General features: G+C 57.9%; 1 protein-coding gene across 1 annotated transcript; it reads left to right on the forward strand.

Annotated features, from left to right (window-relative positions):
* Positions 1 to 2,634: 2,634 nt before the first annotated feature.
* On the forward strand, positions 2,635 to 8,901 carry SSR2 (signal sequence receptor subunit 2). The gene is made up of 6 exons (XM_040452676.1): positions 2,635 to 2,728; positions 3,149 to 3,303; positions 4,433 to 4,531; positions 5,163 to 5,271; positions 7,251 to 7,328; positions 8,373 to 8,901. The coding sequence occupies exons 2-6, from the start codon at positions 3,149 to 3,151 to the stop codon at positions 8,481 to 8,483; spliced, it is 552 nt and encodes a 183-aa protein (XP_040308610.1). The 5' UTR covers positions 2,635 to 2,728; the 3' UTR covers positions 8,484 to 8,901.
* The last annotated feature ends 4,188 nt before the right edge of the window (positions 8,902 to 13,089 follow it).

Raw genomic sequence — 13,089 nt, forward strand, 5'->3', positions numbered from 1 at the left:
GTGATTTTGGGGGGGGGGGGCAAAAACTTGCACTGATCCAAAGCCTGACAAGTGAGAGCGGTCTGTGTGGCTAAGAAGAGAGGGTGGTGGGTAGTGGCGACAGTGAAAGGTCTTGACTGTCAGACAAGGGAATTTCATTCCACGGACAATGGGAAGCCGCTGATTTGTTGTTTTGTTTGTTTATTCTTTCGTTTGGGTGCTTGACATTGAATTTGCCGTCTCATTCCAGCCTTGGGTATATTTCACCCCATAGCTAGGTTCCAACCTCTTTGGGGGCAGACACCAGGCCCTAACTCTGTACTTCCCACCATGGCCGTCACAGTGCTTGACTGACGTATGACAGGTGCTCAGTAAATGAGTGCCCGGTGTATCGGTGAAGGACCCAGTGGCTCAGCTGGAGGGGCAGAGGCCGAAGGGGCCACATAAACATGGAGCCTTTTCTCTTGTGAACCCAGAGCGGCCCTTCGGCAGGGTATCTAGACTGCGCATGGGGAAGATATACTCCTTCTGTGTGCAGCTGAGCCTGAGAAACAAAAGCACCCACACTTCCCATGACTCCAATCCTGGAGAAATGCTCTGGGAAGGAATAAGAATTCCCGCAATCAGCAATCGGCACCTCCTTTGTGCTCGGTGTCGCTGCAGGACCTTTGGATAAGTATACCCCGGAGAAATAGCACCCACGACTAAGGCAGCTTTTCCGGGCCAGAAACAATTGGGGGGAAACATTAAACTGGGGTACTGTGAAAAAGCAGTGTAGTCTGGCAAAGTCAAGGGAGGCTTCTGGGGCGGAGCGGGGGGGGGGGGGGGGGGGAAGGTGGGGGGGGCGGGGGGCGCGGGGGGCGGGGACTGGAACATGGCCCTGACCGATAGGTTGGATATGGATAAGACAAGAGCGTATTGGCCTTACAGACAACACCGCCCGGGAACCGCCCATGCCCCCCGGCTATGGTCAACGCCACCTTGTTCTTCAACATCGCCATGGACTGCGAGCCCTTGGGCCGTGTCTCCTTTGAGCTGTTTGCAGACAAATTTCCCAAAACAGCAGAGAACTTTCATGCTCTGAGCACCACGGAGAAGGGATTTGGTTTCAAAGCTTCCTGCTGTCACAGGATTATTCTGGGATCTATGTGCCAGGGTGGTGACGTCACACGCCATAATGGCACTGGCGGCCAGTCCATCCATGGGGAGAAATTTGATGATGAGAATTTCATCCCGAAGCACACAGGTCCTGGCATCCTGTCCGTGGCACATGCTGGACCCAACATGACCGGTTCCGTCTTTCATCCACACCGCCAAGTCCGAGTGGTTGGACGGCAAGCACATCGTGTTTGGCAATGTGACCGAGGGCATGAACGTCGTGGAAGCCATGAGTGCTTTGGGTCCAGGAGCAGCAAGAAGATGACCAGTGCTGACTGGGGACAAATCGAATACATTTGACTTGTATTTGGTCTTAACTACAGGAACATTCCTTGTGTAGCTCTGGAGAGCACTCCTCTGCCCCCATCTGCTTGCATATATAATCTTTGTGCTTCCCCTGCAGTTCCCGGGTCCCGGGTTTTCCTTGCCGCCCGCCCCCCCCCCCCCCCGACTAGCTGGATTGCAGAGTGAAGTTTATGATCATGAAATAAAAGTGAAACAACAACAAAGAGCAGATTGGAGGGTGTGTGTAGAGAAGTTGTCATTCATTCCTGGAGTCCCCACTGTGCTCAGGCATCCTGCTAAGCAGTGGAAAACAGAAACCTGTCCTCAAGGAGCTCTAGTGTGGGAGGTGGAAGTGGAGGGGAGGCTAAAACAAACACAGGAAATGTGTATTATTCCACAAGAGTGTTAAGTCCCAGAAAGTAGAAATCTCAGTCCTGTTTGTCACTGTATCCTCGGTACCTAGAACAATGCAGGCACGAATCTGGGGCTCAATAAATGCATGCTGAATGAAGAAACGCTGCCGTGGAGATACAGAATAATAGCAATGTTGACAGTTACCATTTACTAAGCACATACTTGTGCTAGAAAACGTGCTCAGATACATATTCTTATTGGACCTCCGGCATTTGGAGAGTGCTGGAATTATCTCATTTTACAGATCTGAGAACCAAGGCTTTACAGAAATGACGCCTGCCTCCAGGTTACGTAGCCCGTGAGCGGCAGACACCGAATTCACGACTGCAGAACCCCACAGGCTGCCTTGTCCAGAACGCTGTTTGGGGGCGTCTGTCTGGCAGCTGATGGAAAAGTGCAGGGAAAGACCCGAGACAGGGCGGCCACCGCAAGGACACAGCGAACAGTAAGGCGCACGAGCCGAAGCGGTCGCGGTGGCGCCGGCGAAGAAAGGATTGCTGTTCTAGCACCTCGAAGCTCGGGGCTTGGCGACTTCCTGGATGCAGGACCTCGTTTGTCGCCTGGAAGTAGAAAGGATGCCGGTAGCCCCGAGAGAAAGAGCTTTCCCCTGGCTCCTAGCTCGCCGGTGCGCCGACCCCGCCTCCAGCACTGCGGGGTCCGCAGGGCACTGGCCGCCGCGGCCCCTGGAGGTACCGCAGCCCGGCTGTGGGCTGCGTTCCGGGCGCTCGCGGGGGCCGCAGAGCCGGGGGCGGGGCCTGGCCGCGAACTACAATTCCCAGGGGGCATCGCGCGGAACACCGCCGTTTTCGGCTGAGCTCACTTCCGGCCTCCGGGCTGCTGACTCTCTCTTCCGGTCTTGGTGGCCCCCCGAGAGGCCCGTGGGGTGCGCACGGTGAGCGCCGAGCCCTGGGGGGCGCGGAGGCGTGGGTGGCGGCGGCCGGGCGCTCGGTCACGGCGGGCACGGGAGAGGCGCGCCGGCGGGAGACGTGGCTTCCTGGCGACAGGGGGCGCACCGAGCGGGCCGGGCCGGAGGGACCCCGAAAGGGATGTGGGCCAGGAGGAGCGGGGCCCCGGGGAGGGGTGTAAGGAGGACCCCTCGAGCGTGCGCGGAAACCCGTGGGGCCGGGCGGAGGAGGGGGCGGCGGGGTCTCCGGGGCGGACAGGCAGCCTGGCGGCGGGGTCCGCGCTGGTGGCTGATGGGGAAGGGGCTGCGGCCCTGGCGAGCTGGACTTGCCGAGGGACCTCTGCCGGGAAGATCGTGGAGCCCTTACGTGCGTGGGTCGCCCGCCCCGCTCGGCGTTTCTCTCCGCAGATGAGGCTGCTGGCGGCCGTGCTGTTGGCTCTGCTTGCGGTCAGTCGGGCGGAGGAAGGAGCCCGGCTGCTGGCCTCCAAATCGCTGCTGAACAGATACGCCGTGGAGGGGCGAGACCTGACCTTACAGTACAACATCTACAATGTTGGCTCGAGGTGAGGCGGCCCGGGGCGCACGGGGGGACTTCTCGGGGTTCTCAGGCTTCACGGCTGGGACCAGAGACCAGCACAGCGAGCGGATGTTCTGGACCCGCTCTCACGTTAGGTACCGGGGCCATCGGCCACTTTGTTGAGTCGGGAGAATTTCTGAGTGGGGAGGAGCAAGAACTAGGGTCAAACCAGGAGAGGAAGATGCGAAGGCAGAACGAACCCACATGATCCTTTGCTACCTTGGGGGCGTTCAGGGTTCAGCACGTTGCTCCCTTTCTTTAACTTTATTCGCTGTGGTTTTTTTCTTCCTCACGAGCCTTAGCCTTCTTCCCCTGTGTACATACACACAGACACACGGGAATTGGGGCAAGAATGAAGTTAGGCCTGTGCCTTCCCGGATATTTGGTGCTTCTTAGCCATAGAATCCAGTCCTTGACCGAGATTCTTTAGTGCGACGAAGCCAAGTTTCGATGTGATTCCCATCTGTCTTCTGTATTTCTGATATTTTAGGACAAGCAGGCAGATTTAATTGCTGATCACTTTTTTGGTTAAAGATTTTGTTTTTTATGTTTTTTTTATTCATTTTGAGAGAGAGACGGAGCGCGAGCAGGGGAGGGGCAGCAAGAGAGGCGGAGAGAGAATCCCAAGCAGGCTCCCTGCTGTCAGTGCAGACACACGGGCTCCATGCCACCCACTGTGAGATCCTGACCTGAACCGAAACCAAGAGTCAGACACTTAACCAACTGAGCCACCCAGGCACCCCTGATTGCTCCTTTTTTTTTTTTTACGGTGTTTTTTTTTTTTTTAATATGAAATTTATTGTCAAATTGGTTTCCATACAACACCCGGTGCTCATCCCAACAGGTGCCCTCCTCAGTGCCCATTACCCACTTTCCTCTACCCCCACCCCACCCCCCCCATCAATCCTCAGTGTATTCTCAGTATTTAAGAGTCTCTTATGGTTTGCCTTTAAGGTTTTGTTTTTAAGTAATCTCTCCACCCAACATGGAGGTTCGAACTCACAACCCTAAGATCAGGAGTCTCAGGCTCTACCAACTGAGCCAGCCAAGCACCCTAATTATTGGTTAACTTTGTATCTGTTACATACTAACCACTTTTGTCCCTCCACTTACAGCGCTGCATTAGATGTGGAGTTATCCGACGACTCCTTCCCTCCGGAGGACTTTGGCATTGTCTCTGGAATGCTCAATGTCAAATGGGACCGGATTGCCCCGTATCCTCTTGGCGCCGGGTGACAAAGGCTGGGGGCAGGGGTGGGGGCTGCGGGTGTTGGGGATGACACGAACACATTGCCGCAATGAGGTCCCTTCAAACGGTCTGTCTGGCTGTGTGTGGCCATTTGTCCATCACCTTCCTGGATAGGATGGGACGAGAGGAGACTGAGTGTGAGTTAGCGTGGACTTGAGAAAGGAGCTTCCTAAAGTTTGGGTTATGAGGCCCTATGATATACAATACGGGAAGGCGTAGACACTTAGATTTTCGGGTCAGGGTGAGTGTTCTCCTTGGGGTTTTCTTGTTCTTACTCTGTGCTTCCAGCCTTCCTTTGGTTAGTCACTGGCGGTTTCTGTGAGCGTGGCTGGTGTCCCATCCGTAGTACATATTCCTTCAGAAACCTCTGTGCTGGGTACTCGTGAAGAAGCTGGATGTTGAGTGTGCCAGGGACCCGTATGACCCCACATGTTTCGGGCTTAGGAAGAGGTCTGCATAAGCGTCATCGCGGGGTATTGCGGGCGGAAATCGCCATGTGTTGACCGCTCCCTTTGTGAAGGGTGCATTTAGTCCGCAGGCGGAAAGGATGTTACGACACCAGCCTCATTTTCTTCCTTCCTTAACTGTCCGCCCAGCGCTAGCAACGTCTCCCACACGGTGGTCCTGCGTCCTCTCAAGGCCGGCTACTTCAACTTCACCTCGGCAACCGTTACTTACCTGGCCCAGGAGGACGGGCCTGTCGTGGTGAGTGGCCCGGACCTTAGCTGATGCGGCCTAGGTCTGCTTCCCTTTGAAAACTCTTGCAGGAAACCTCCAGGGCGTTTCCTCACTAAATTCTGAGGAAGGTAAGAAGGACCAGAAGTTGGGGCGCCTGGGTGGCTCAGTCGGTTGAGCGTCCTCATGATCTCACGGTTCATGGGTTTGAGCCCCGCGTCGGGCTCTGTGCTGACAGCTCGGAGCCTGGAGCCTGCTTGGGATTCTGTGTCTCCCTCTCTCTCTGCCCCTCCCCTGCTTGCACTCTGCCTCTCTCTCTCTCTCAAAAATAAGTTCATTAAAAAAGAAAAAAAAAAAAAAGAAGGACCGGAAGCTGGGCATGTTGTCCTTAGGAAAGAATGTGTTTCAAGTTATAAAGATCCAGAATAGAGCGGTTGAAATGGTGGGAGGGGAGCCCCGTAGCCTTCCCTCCGCTCCACACCTACTGCTTGGCTTTAACCTGGGACGTGTCATTTGACGCCCAGTTTATCGTCGTCCTCGTCCTTCCCATCCGGGTCCTAGGGCACCGGCAGGTCACTCCTGGTCTCTGCCGTTGCCGGCCCTTTCCCTTGCTTGGAAGATGCCTGCCGTGTGCGCCCTGGTGGTGTAGCTGGATGCTCTCTGCCTCCGGCTTTCCTTCTGGCACGTTCTGCCCACAGACCCTTCGCCCTAGTGAGGCCAAGCTCCTCCCCGCCCTCCCTGCCCTCTCTCATTCTTTCTGTTTGAAGTGTCCCCCCTCCCCCGCTTCAGCATCCACCCTCCCCAGGCCCAGCCGTGGGCCGCAGCCCTGGTGTCTGTCTCCTTTTACGTTCGCCGACCGCGTGTAAACTTCAGTAGCTCGCACAGTCTGGGCCACCGGAAGGAACGTCTATCTCTGCCATCTCAGTACTTCTTACTTGTTGGTCTCAAGCCATGCCCCACCCCCAGCTTACTCAGTGGCCCCTCGCGGGCCACGGACCTCGTCTCAGATGTCTCTCCGTTTCTCCCATGTAATAGGAAGTCAGTAGTAAACATTCCTTCGATGGGTTGATGAAAAGGTCAGCAGACATTTATTGTGCCCTGGTGGTGCGCTAAGACCCGGGGACACCGAGAAGATTGGGACACTGTCCTGGTCCTCAGAATGCTCAGGCCTTGAATTTATGAAGGCCTCTGACAAGACCGTACAAGCGGCCCATAGGCTACGTGGTGAGTGCACAGTAGGACGGAGACTTCACGGAGTCAGCCGTGGAATAAAACCTAAGATTCTCTGAGCCTCGCTGCGCTTTTTTGAATTTTTTTAATAAACCACGTGGAACCAGGCTCTTGTAACCATGGCTCAGCTCTCACATCTTGTGTCCTTTCTGTTTTCAGAGCCTACTGTGGGACTCTGGTTCTACCTGGTATTTGACAGGTTAAAAGACATGAGATCAAAGGCTCGGCTGCCCCTGTAGAGCGAGCTTGTTTGCAGGGCTCGGCCTGCTTTCCAGGCAGGAATGCGGGCAGCCCCAGCCCCCCTTCCAGCGTGCCCTTGGGTGGGGCCTCGTGCTTTTCAGAGTCCTTCTCGTTATTTCGTTTGAGCCTCGTATCACTTGTGAGTTTGGAAGCGTATTTCCACTTGAGGAACGGGGGAGCGGTTGCCAAGGGCAAGCCGTTCCATCACCCGCCTCGCCCTGCAGGGGGCTGGTGGGCCTCTCTTTCCGAGTTGGAGATGCCTGAGGAGGGAGGACTGGCTCCGGTCGCGGCCGCACAGCTGGCCCCTGTTTAGAAAAGGCCCCTCGGGTGTCTCCTGGCTCCTGATTTACTCCTCTTTGCGACACACTAAGAATCCTCCAACTCTGTCCGGTCCGGAAGCTTTTCCGCGTCTTCTTGAAGCTGTCTTGAGCCTCCGCGCCCCGAGAGTCTCTCCGCTGAGGATTGGGGTGGGCGGGACTGCTCCCCCCTCACGTGAGAAGGACTGGATCTGCCCTGATGCCCTTCTTTTCTCCTTTCAGGTTGGCTTCACCAGCGCCCCTGGACAGGGGGGCATCCTGGCTCAGCGGGAGTTTGATAGAAGATTCTCCCCCCATTTTGTAAGCTCTGCCGAGTGCCCGTACCATTCCCCAGGGACAGGGACGCCCTCTGGTTCTGGGAGCTGTTGGTCTCCTTAGAAGATTTGTGTAGTTTGTGGGTTCTCATCATACCTGTGTTTTTTGGTGTCTGACGCAGCCAGCCAGCAAATGTCCTGTGTCCCCGTGGTGCCGGCAGTGAGATCGCAATTGCCCGAGCCGCATGCCTGCCCTTTTTCTCTACTCAGCCTCGAGTGGAGTCCCCTCTTGGAGTCCTGGGTCTCTTTTGAGGCTTAAAAGAGTATCTTAGATTCAGAGAGTTGCAGCGCACTGGGCAGGTCAAGGAGCGCTGTTGTGGTCTGGTCTCAGAGAGCGTTCTTTGAAGACAGGCCACCTGAGGAAATTCATGTGTGTATTTATTCAGGGAATAGTCGTGAAGTTCCTAATTCTGCGCTCAGTTCTGTGCTTTGCTTTCAGAAGACGGAGGTGATGGAGACACGCGCTCGCTTCCCAGGGGGTAGAGGGCCGTGGGGGGCTCAGAACAAGTCCCGGGAGAAACGGGCTGAGACCGAGACCGCAGACAGGGTGTCGGAGCATCTGACCTAGTCTTCCAGAGTCGGGGAGGGCTTTCAGGGGGAGGTGGTGTTCGACCAGCCAGAGGAGGGAGAGAAGGGCAGGCATCTTGTGTAGGGGGAGTAGCTCAGAGGAAAGAAGGCGGCCTGACAAGCGGGTGTGCAAGGCTGGAGGGCAGAAGGCAAGGGAGAGGAGTGGAAGAGGGGGCTGGAGGTGTGGGCTTGACTGTCCGTGTGGGGCTGGGCGTCACCTCTTGAGACTGTCTGGAAGAGAGAAGCTTCTCTTCGGTCTGGGTCAGGTCAGGTGAGGCCTTGGGCTCCACAGCTCGGAAGACAGGTGGTCCTGTGGTCAGACGAGCCTTTCCGCTAAGGTTCTGCTGAAAGTTTGGGCGGGACTGCTGCCTCTCCCCGTCTCGTCATTCGCCACCCCTCCCCTCCCCGGCCCTCCTGTGCCCTGATCCAGACTTGTAAGCAAGGCCCGTGTTGTCCTCCACAGCTGGACTGGGCAGCCTTTGGAGTCATGACGCTTCCGTCCATCGGCATCCCCCTGCTGCTGTGGTACTCCAGCAAGAGGAAATACGACACTCCCAAGACCAAGAAGAACTGAGTGGGGCGGCCACGACCCTCCCTCCCCAGGAGACCCAGGTGCTTTCCGGATTCCGAAGCAGGTCTCGAATGCAGTCTCTTCTCCCCTCGCCCCTGCCACCCTCTCCCGGATCCTGTCTGCTCTCAAGCAGAGTGAAGGGCGGGGCCTCCCCTCCATCCTGAAGCCGTACCGACAGGGACGCCTCCTTTGCCTCCGGCCTCAAAGGCCCTCGGGTGCCCACCGTCGAGCCGGGCAGGCGGGCGGGGAGAACTCCGAGGGGTCCAGGAGGGACGCTCAGGAGACTGCGTGGTGCTGCCCACCCAGAAGAGGCTGGAAGACGACGTGAAGGCCGAGGGACTCTCGAAGGCATGCCCGGTCTCTGCTCTGGGTCAGGGAAGCTCTGACCAAATGGGGTTTTCTAATAAAAACTGATGCCACACTGCCACGTCTGCTCTTCCGTCCCCGGGGTGAGCTTGGGCCCTCGAAGTCCCCGCTCCCGGGTAGGTGAGCCGGGCTCTGCTCCTTGCTGGAGGGGCTGTGGTCCTGTTCCCACAGGGGTGTCTGTCCCCTTCGAACACCTTTGCTTTCGTCCCTTGCTTCCGTCTCTGCTCTCACCGGGCCCCACGTGCCGCCCGTAACCTTCCTTGCCTGTGAGCTCCTCTCCGCGGCCGGAGGACGGGGTGAGGGGTGAGCTGAAGGGCGGTCTGCGCGCCAGCGGCTGTTCTCGGGCCCCGGAAGGCATGCTGGTCTCATTCACTCACTGACCGGTCTTGGAAGAGCTTGTTTAATGCCTGGTTCTAGTCCTTTCTCTGTTTAAGAACTAGCTTGCCTTTTCTGTTTAATTATTTATTTAAGTAATCTCCACCCAACACGGGGCTTGAACTCGGGACCCTGAGGTCGAGAGTCCCACGTTCCACCGACTTAGCCGGGCACCCCAAGAACTGGCTTTTCTTCACTCGAATTCCTTTCAAGGTCAGCGGAGCCGCAGCCCTGAGGTGTCCGGAGGCCCGGCCTGTGGAAGGACTCTGGTGTCTGCTGCAGCAGCACAGGGAGAAGCCGCTATGAGCTGACTCGGGCCAACCCAGGAATGCCGTGGTCCGAGAACAGCCTCCCAGGCAGGAGGGAAACCCAACAAAAACCCGCTTTGTTCCCGCCACCAAGTTTCCCAGTTTAGATTCTGCTGGGGGTTGCGGGGTGGGGAGCAGGGGGACTGCCCAACCGATTTAACCTTTCCCAGGCCGGTGCGCGCGGGGCCTCTGGGCCCCAGGAAGGATGAAAAGGACGTGGAGACAACGGGAGGCTCCAGATGGGGTAGCCCTCCGGCAGCTCCCCTCCCTCCTGCAGGGGCTGCGGCTCGGACACCCCGGGACTGGCCAGGTCAGAGGGCGAGGAGGCTGTATTTGCTTTTGTTCATTGTGTCCCCCCGGGAGAGACCTGGGACTTGCTCAGGAGAGAGGGGAGAAGCTTGGGGTGAGAACGCGGGTAGGAAGGGAGTGGGGCCGGGTGGCCAGGCATCATCTTGCTCCCTGGGGCTGCAAACTGTTAAGTCTTAGGAGGAGGGAGCACTGCTTTCTGTCCTGTGGTCTCTGCTGAAGGCAGTGAGGAGCCCACCTGTAGGGGGAGCGGTTCTGGGTCAGAGGAGGGGACTCCCAACTCCTGCAGGTACTGCCTTCCCAGAGGCTGGGGCCCTCTTCCTGCGGAACTGTCCCGGGCCCTTGGCCCTCCTTGTGGAGGAGGCTGGGTAGGGGACCCAGGTCTGACGCAGATGACAAGAGCAGCATTGTGAGGGCAGTTAGTGTCACAGGCACCTTGAATGAAGGCCAAAGCCAGACACTTCATCTGGAGAGATCGGGTTCCCTGGAGTCGGGATGGAATGTGAGCCTCCTGTAAGTGGTGGAATGTTGGAGAAAACAAGAGCCTCTGAAACCTACAGAGACTTAGCTGGACCTGCTGGCTTTGGGCTTGAGCCCTCTGAGCTTGAGGCAATGTACGGGGAGATGAGTAGCAGACAGCCCTTCTCCACCCCATGGAGACCACCCCGGGGAGGCGTGACCCCGACCCGACTGACCGACCCAGTCAGTGCAGGCACTTGCAAGGGGGAGGGAGAGGAAGCACGTCTTTCCTGAAGACTGGGTACCAGCCGGAGGGGCTCCTCCCGAAAAGACAACACAGATAGTGACCCAGCTGTCAGCCTGTTCCAGATCCTCTCCACCCCGCTGAGACCCGCCCTCTGTCCGCCCACCGTCCTGCAGACTTCCGGCTGGCCCCGGCCCACCCGCACACCCCGCGCTGGTGCCAGGAGGAGCCAGGTGCCCAGATTTCCACCCACGTTACACACTAGGCCTCGGGACTCCGGCTGAAGAAAGTCCGCGGGGAGCAGGTGTAAGAATGGCCAAGAAGTTGGGAGTAACAGCTGTTCCCCGACAGGATGGGTCGAGTCCTCGCCCCCGCCCCCTGGGAGCCAGGCGGCAGCCCCGTGCCCTCTGGGACTTACTGTGTGACAGCCTGTGTCCTCCAGATGTCACGAGATTGTTTACTTAGAGGACCTCCGAGGACCCCACGCGGTAAAATGAGGCAGTGTCCTGTCCCCCTGTGTTCTCGGGGTTTGGGGCCCAGCCAGGAGGACAGGCCGCCCTCTCACCTAGAGGAATTTAGAGCTGGGATCCACTGACTGGATCCCCTAAGTAATCCCCTCATTTCATAGATCAGGGAGGGACGCGGAGTGCGGGGGGGCCCCACGGCAGGAGGCCTCTAGCGCATCTGAGGTTCGCACCGTACAGATGAGGACTCCAGGCCGACAGGTGGCTCTGAGGCTCCGATGGTGAGACTTTTCCACCAGGCCACAGGGCCCAGAGGAGGAGGGCCGGAGTGTCCCCTGCCCTGGGGAAGTCAGCCCGCAGAAGCAGGGATGGGGAAGGGGAGTGGAGCCCAGCGGGTAGCCCGGGAAGCCCGCCCTCCGGGCCCTAGTAATCGCCCCTCCCCCCGCTGTAACCTGCCTCTTAAAGGCACCGGCAGCGGCAGCAGCAGGTTGGAAGCCAAATTCCAGAGAGGGCAAAGGACCTCCCTGACCCCAGGAGGCCCCCACTGTCAAGTAGGTTTCCAGCCGACTTCCCTGGGATGCCCTCCTTCCCCCCTCCTCAGCTCACACCCTCTCACACCCTGCCCCACCTGAGAGAGGGTGAAGGTTCCCGGGACCTGGGGCTCCCACATAGTGCCCCTTCAGGGGGACCCCAACTCAGCCCCTTGTACCCGTTTCCACCCGAGCCCCAGTCCAGCGGCCGTGCTTTGTTCTGGAAGTGCTGAGGACCCCCAGACCCACGATGGCACCCAAGGGGTTAAACAGGTCTGGGCACAGCAAGGTCTAGGGTGTTTGAAGTAGGGCGGGGAAGGGAAGGGCTGGGGCAGTTGAAGAGGCGGCTGGTCTGGACTGGACTGGAGGGCCCCCTGTCTCCTATGCAAACTTCTGGACCATGAGCAGTGCCCTTAAAAGGACCAAGAGAGGCGCCCCCACTGAGGTGCTAGACTGGGTTCTTAGAGGGGCTCCCTGAGGAGGGGTTCTTCCCTGTACCGAAGTCACCAGCCGGGAGCAGGAGCAGGGCCCGGTCTTTGGGAGATCTCCCAGGTCTGGTGAGTTCCCCCCTCCCTCCCCGGGGTCCTCGCCCCCACGAGTGGGCGTCCCCCTGGAAGCAGAGCTCTTCAAGAACCATCCTCACCCAGGAAGGCGCAGAACCCTTCGCAGCTTCCCCACCAGCCTGCTGCAGCCAGCTCCCGTTTTTAATTAGCATTGGGGGAGGGTGCCAGTGTGTAAATCGGGAATCACAAGCGCGGCCAAGAGTAATTTACCCCACTCGTGGGACAGATGATACTAAACCCTCTATATACGTTCCTAATCCTTACGATCGCATGGGGTTGACATACCATAATCCCTATGTTAAGGATGAGGTTTAGAGAAGTTAAATAACTAACCCCAGACAATTAAGTACATTGTAGCGCTGGGGGTTCAGACCTCTGTCCATCTGACACCAAAGTCCATTGCGTCATCGTGTTATCTTGTTCTTACTCGGGAGGTATGGGAGGCAGGATGGCTCTGTGAGTCTAAAACCTTGAGACCCTCATTCATTTAGAGCCTCCTTCCTCTAGGGCCTCACCCAGTTCCCTTTGTCCTTGGGAATTACTTGTGAGATTTAAGGGGCCACCAGTTCACGCCTGAGAGCTAGGGACGCCCAGATTCCAGACCTCTCCATCCGCCAGCCGAAGGCTTCCCTGTTCTACCTGCCGTGCTCGGCCGTCCCTGAGACCTGATGGGTTAATTCCCTGGGACGCTTTGAGTGGCCAAAGTCTTCTCAGGCGTGTCCCTTTGAACCTCAGACCCTCTCCTGCCCCGCCCGCTGGCAGGCGCCCTGAACCCCTGAAGGCAGGCCAACAAGCAGACGGGCAGGAGGCGGAAGAGGGCTGCTGGGCGCTGTCCCGCGGACGCTGGAGCCAGACCAGCCCCTGGCGGGATGGGCTGCCCCGGGGCCCAGCGGGAAGGAAGAGGGAGCTGCCCCAGCTTCAGTCCGCAAACCAGTGAAACAAAAAAAGTCCGCACACGCGGGAGCCTAGCACAATTCCTGACTGATTTGTGAGC

Source organism: Herpailurus yagouaroundi, unplaced genomic scaffold (assembly GCF_014898765.1).
Source record: "Herpailurus yagouaroundi ecotype Mexico unplaced genomic scaffold, PumYag 207, whole genome shotgun sequence".
Classification (NCBI taxonomy): domain Eukaryota; kingdom Metazoa; phylum Chordata; class Mammalia; order Carnivora; family Felidae; genus Herpailurus; species Herpailurus yagouaroundi.

Coding starts and splice junctions, on each gene's coding strand:
- SSR2 (XM_040452676.1), top strand. CDS start 3,149: ATGAGGCTGCTGGCGGCCGTGCTGTTGGCTCTGCTTGCGGTCAGTCGG. Junction 4,532..5,162: donor AAATGGGACCGGATTGCCCC/GTATCCTCTTGG, acceptor CTGTCCGCCCAG/CGCTAGCAACGTCTCCCACA. Junction 5,272..7,250: donor AGGAGGACGGGCCTGTCGTG/GTGAGTGGCCCG, acceptor TTCTCCTTTCAG/GTTGGCTTCACCAGCGCCCC.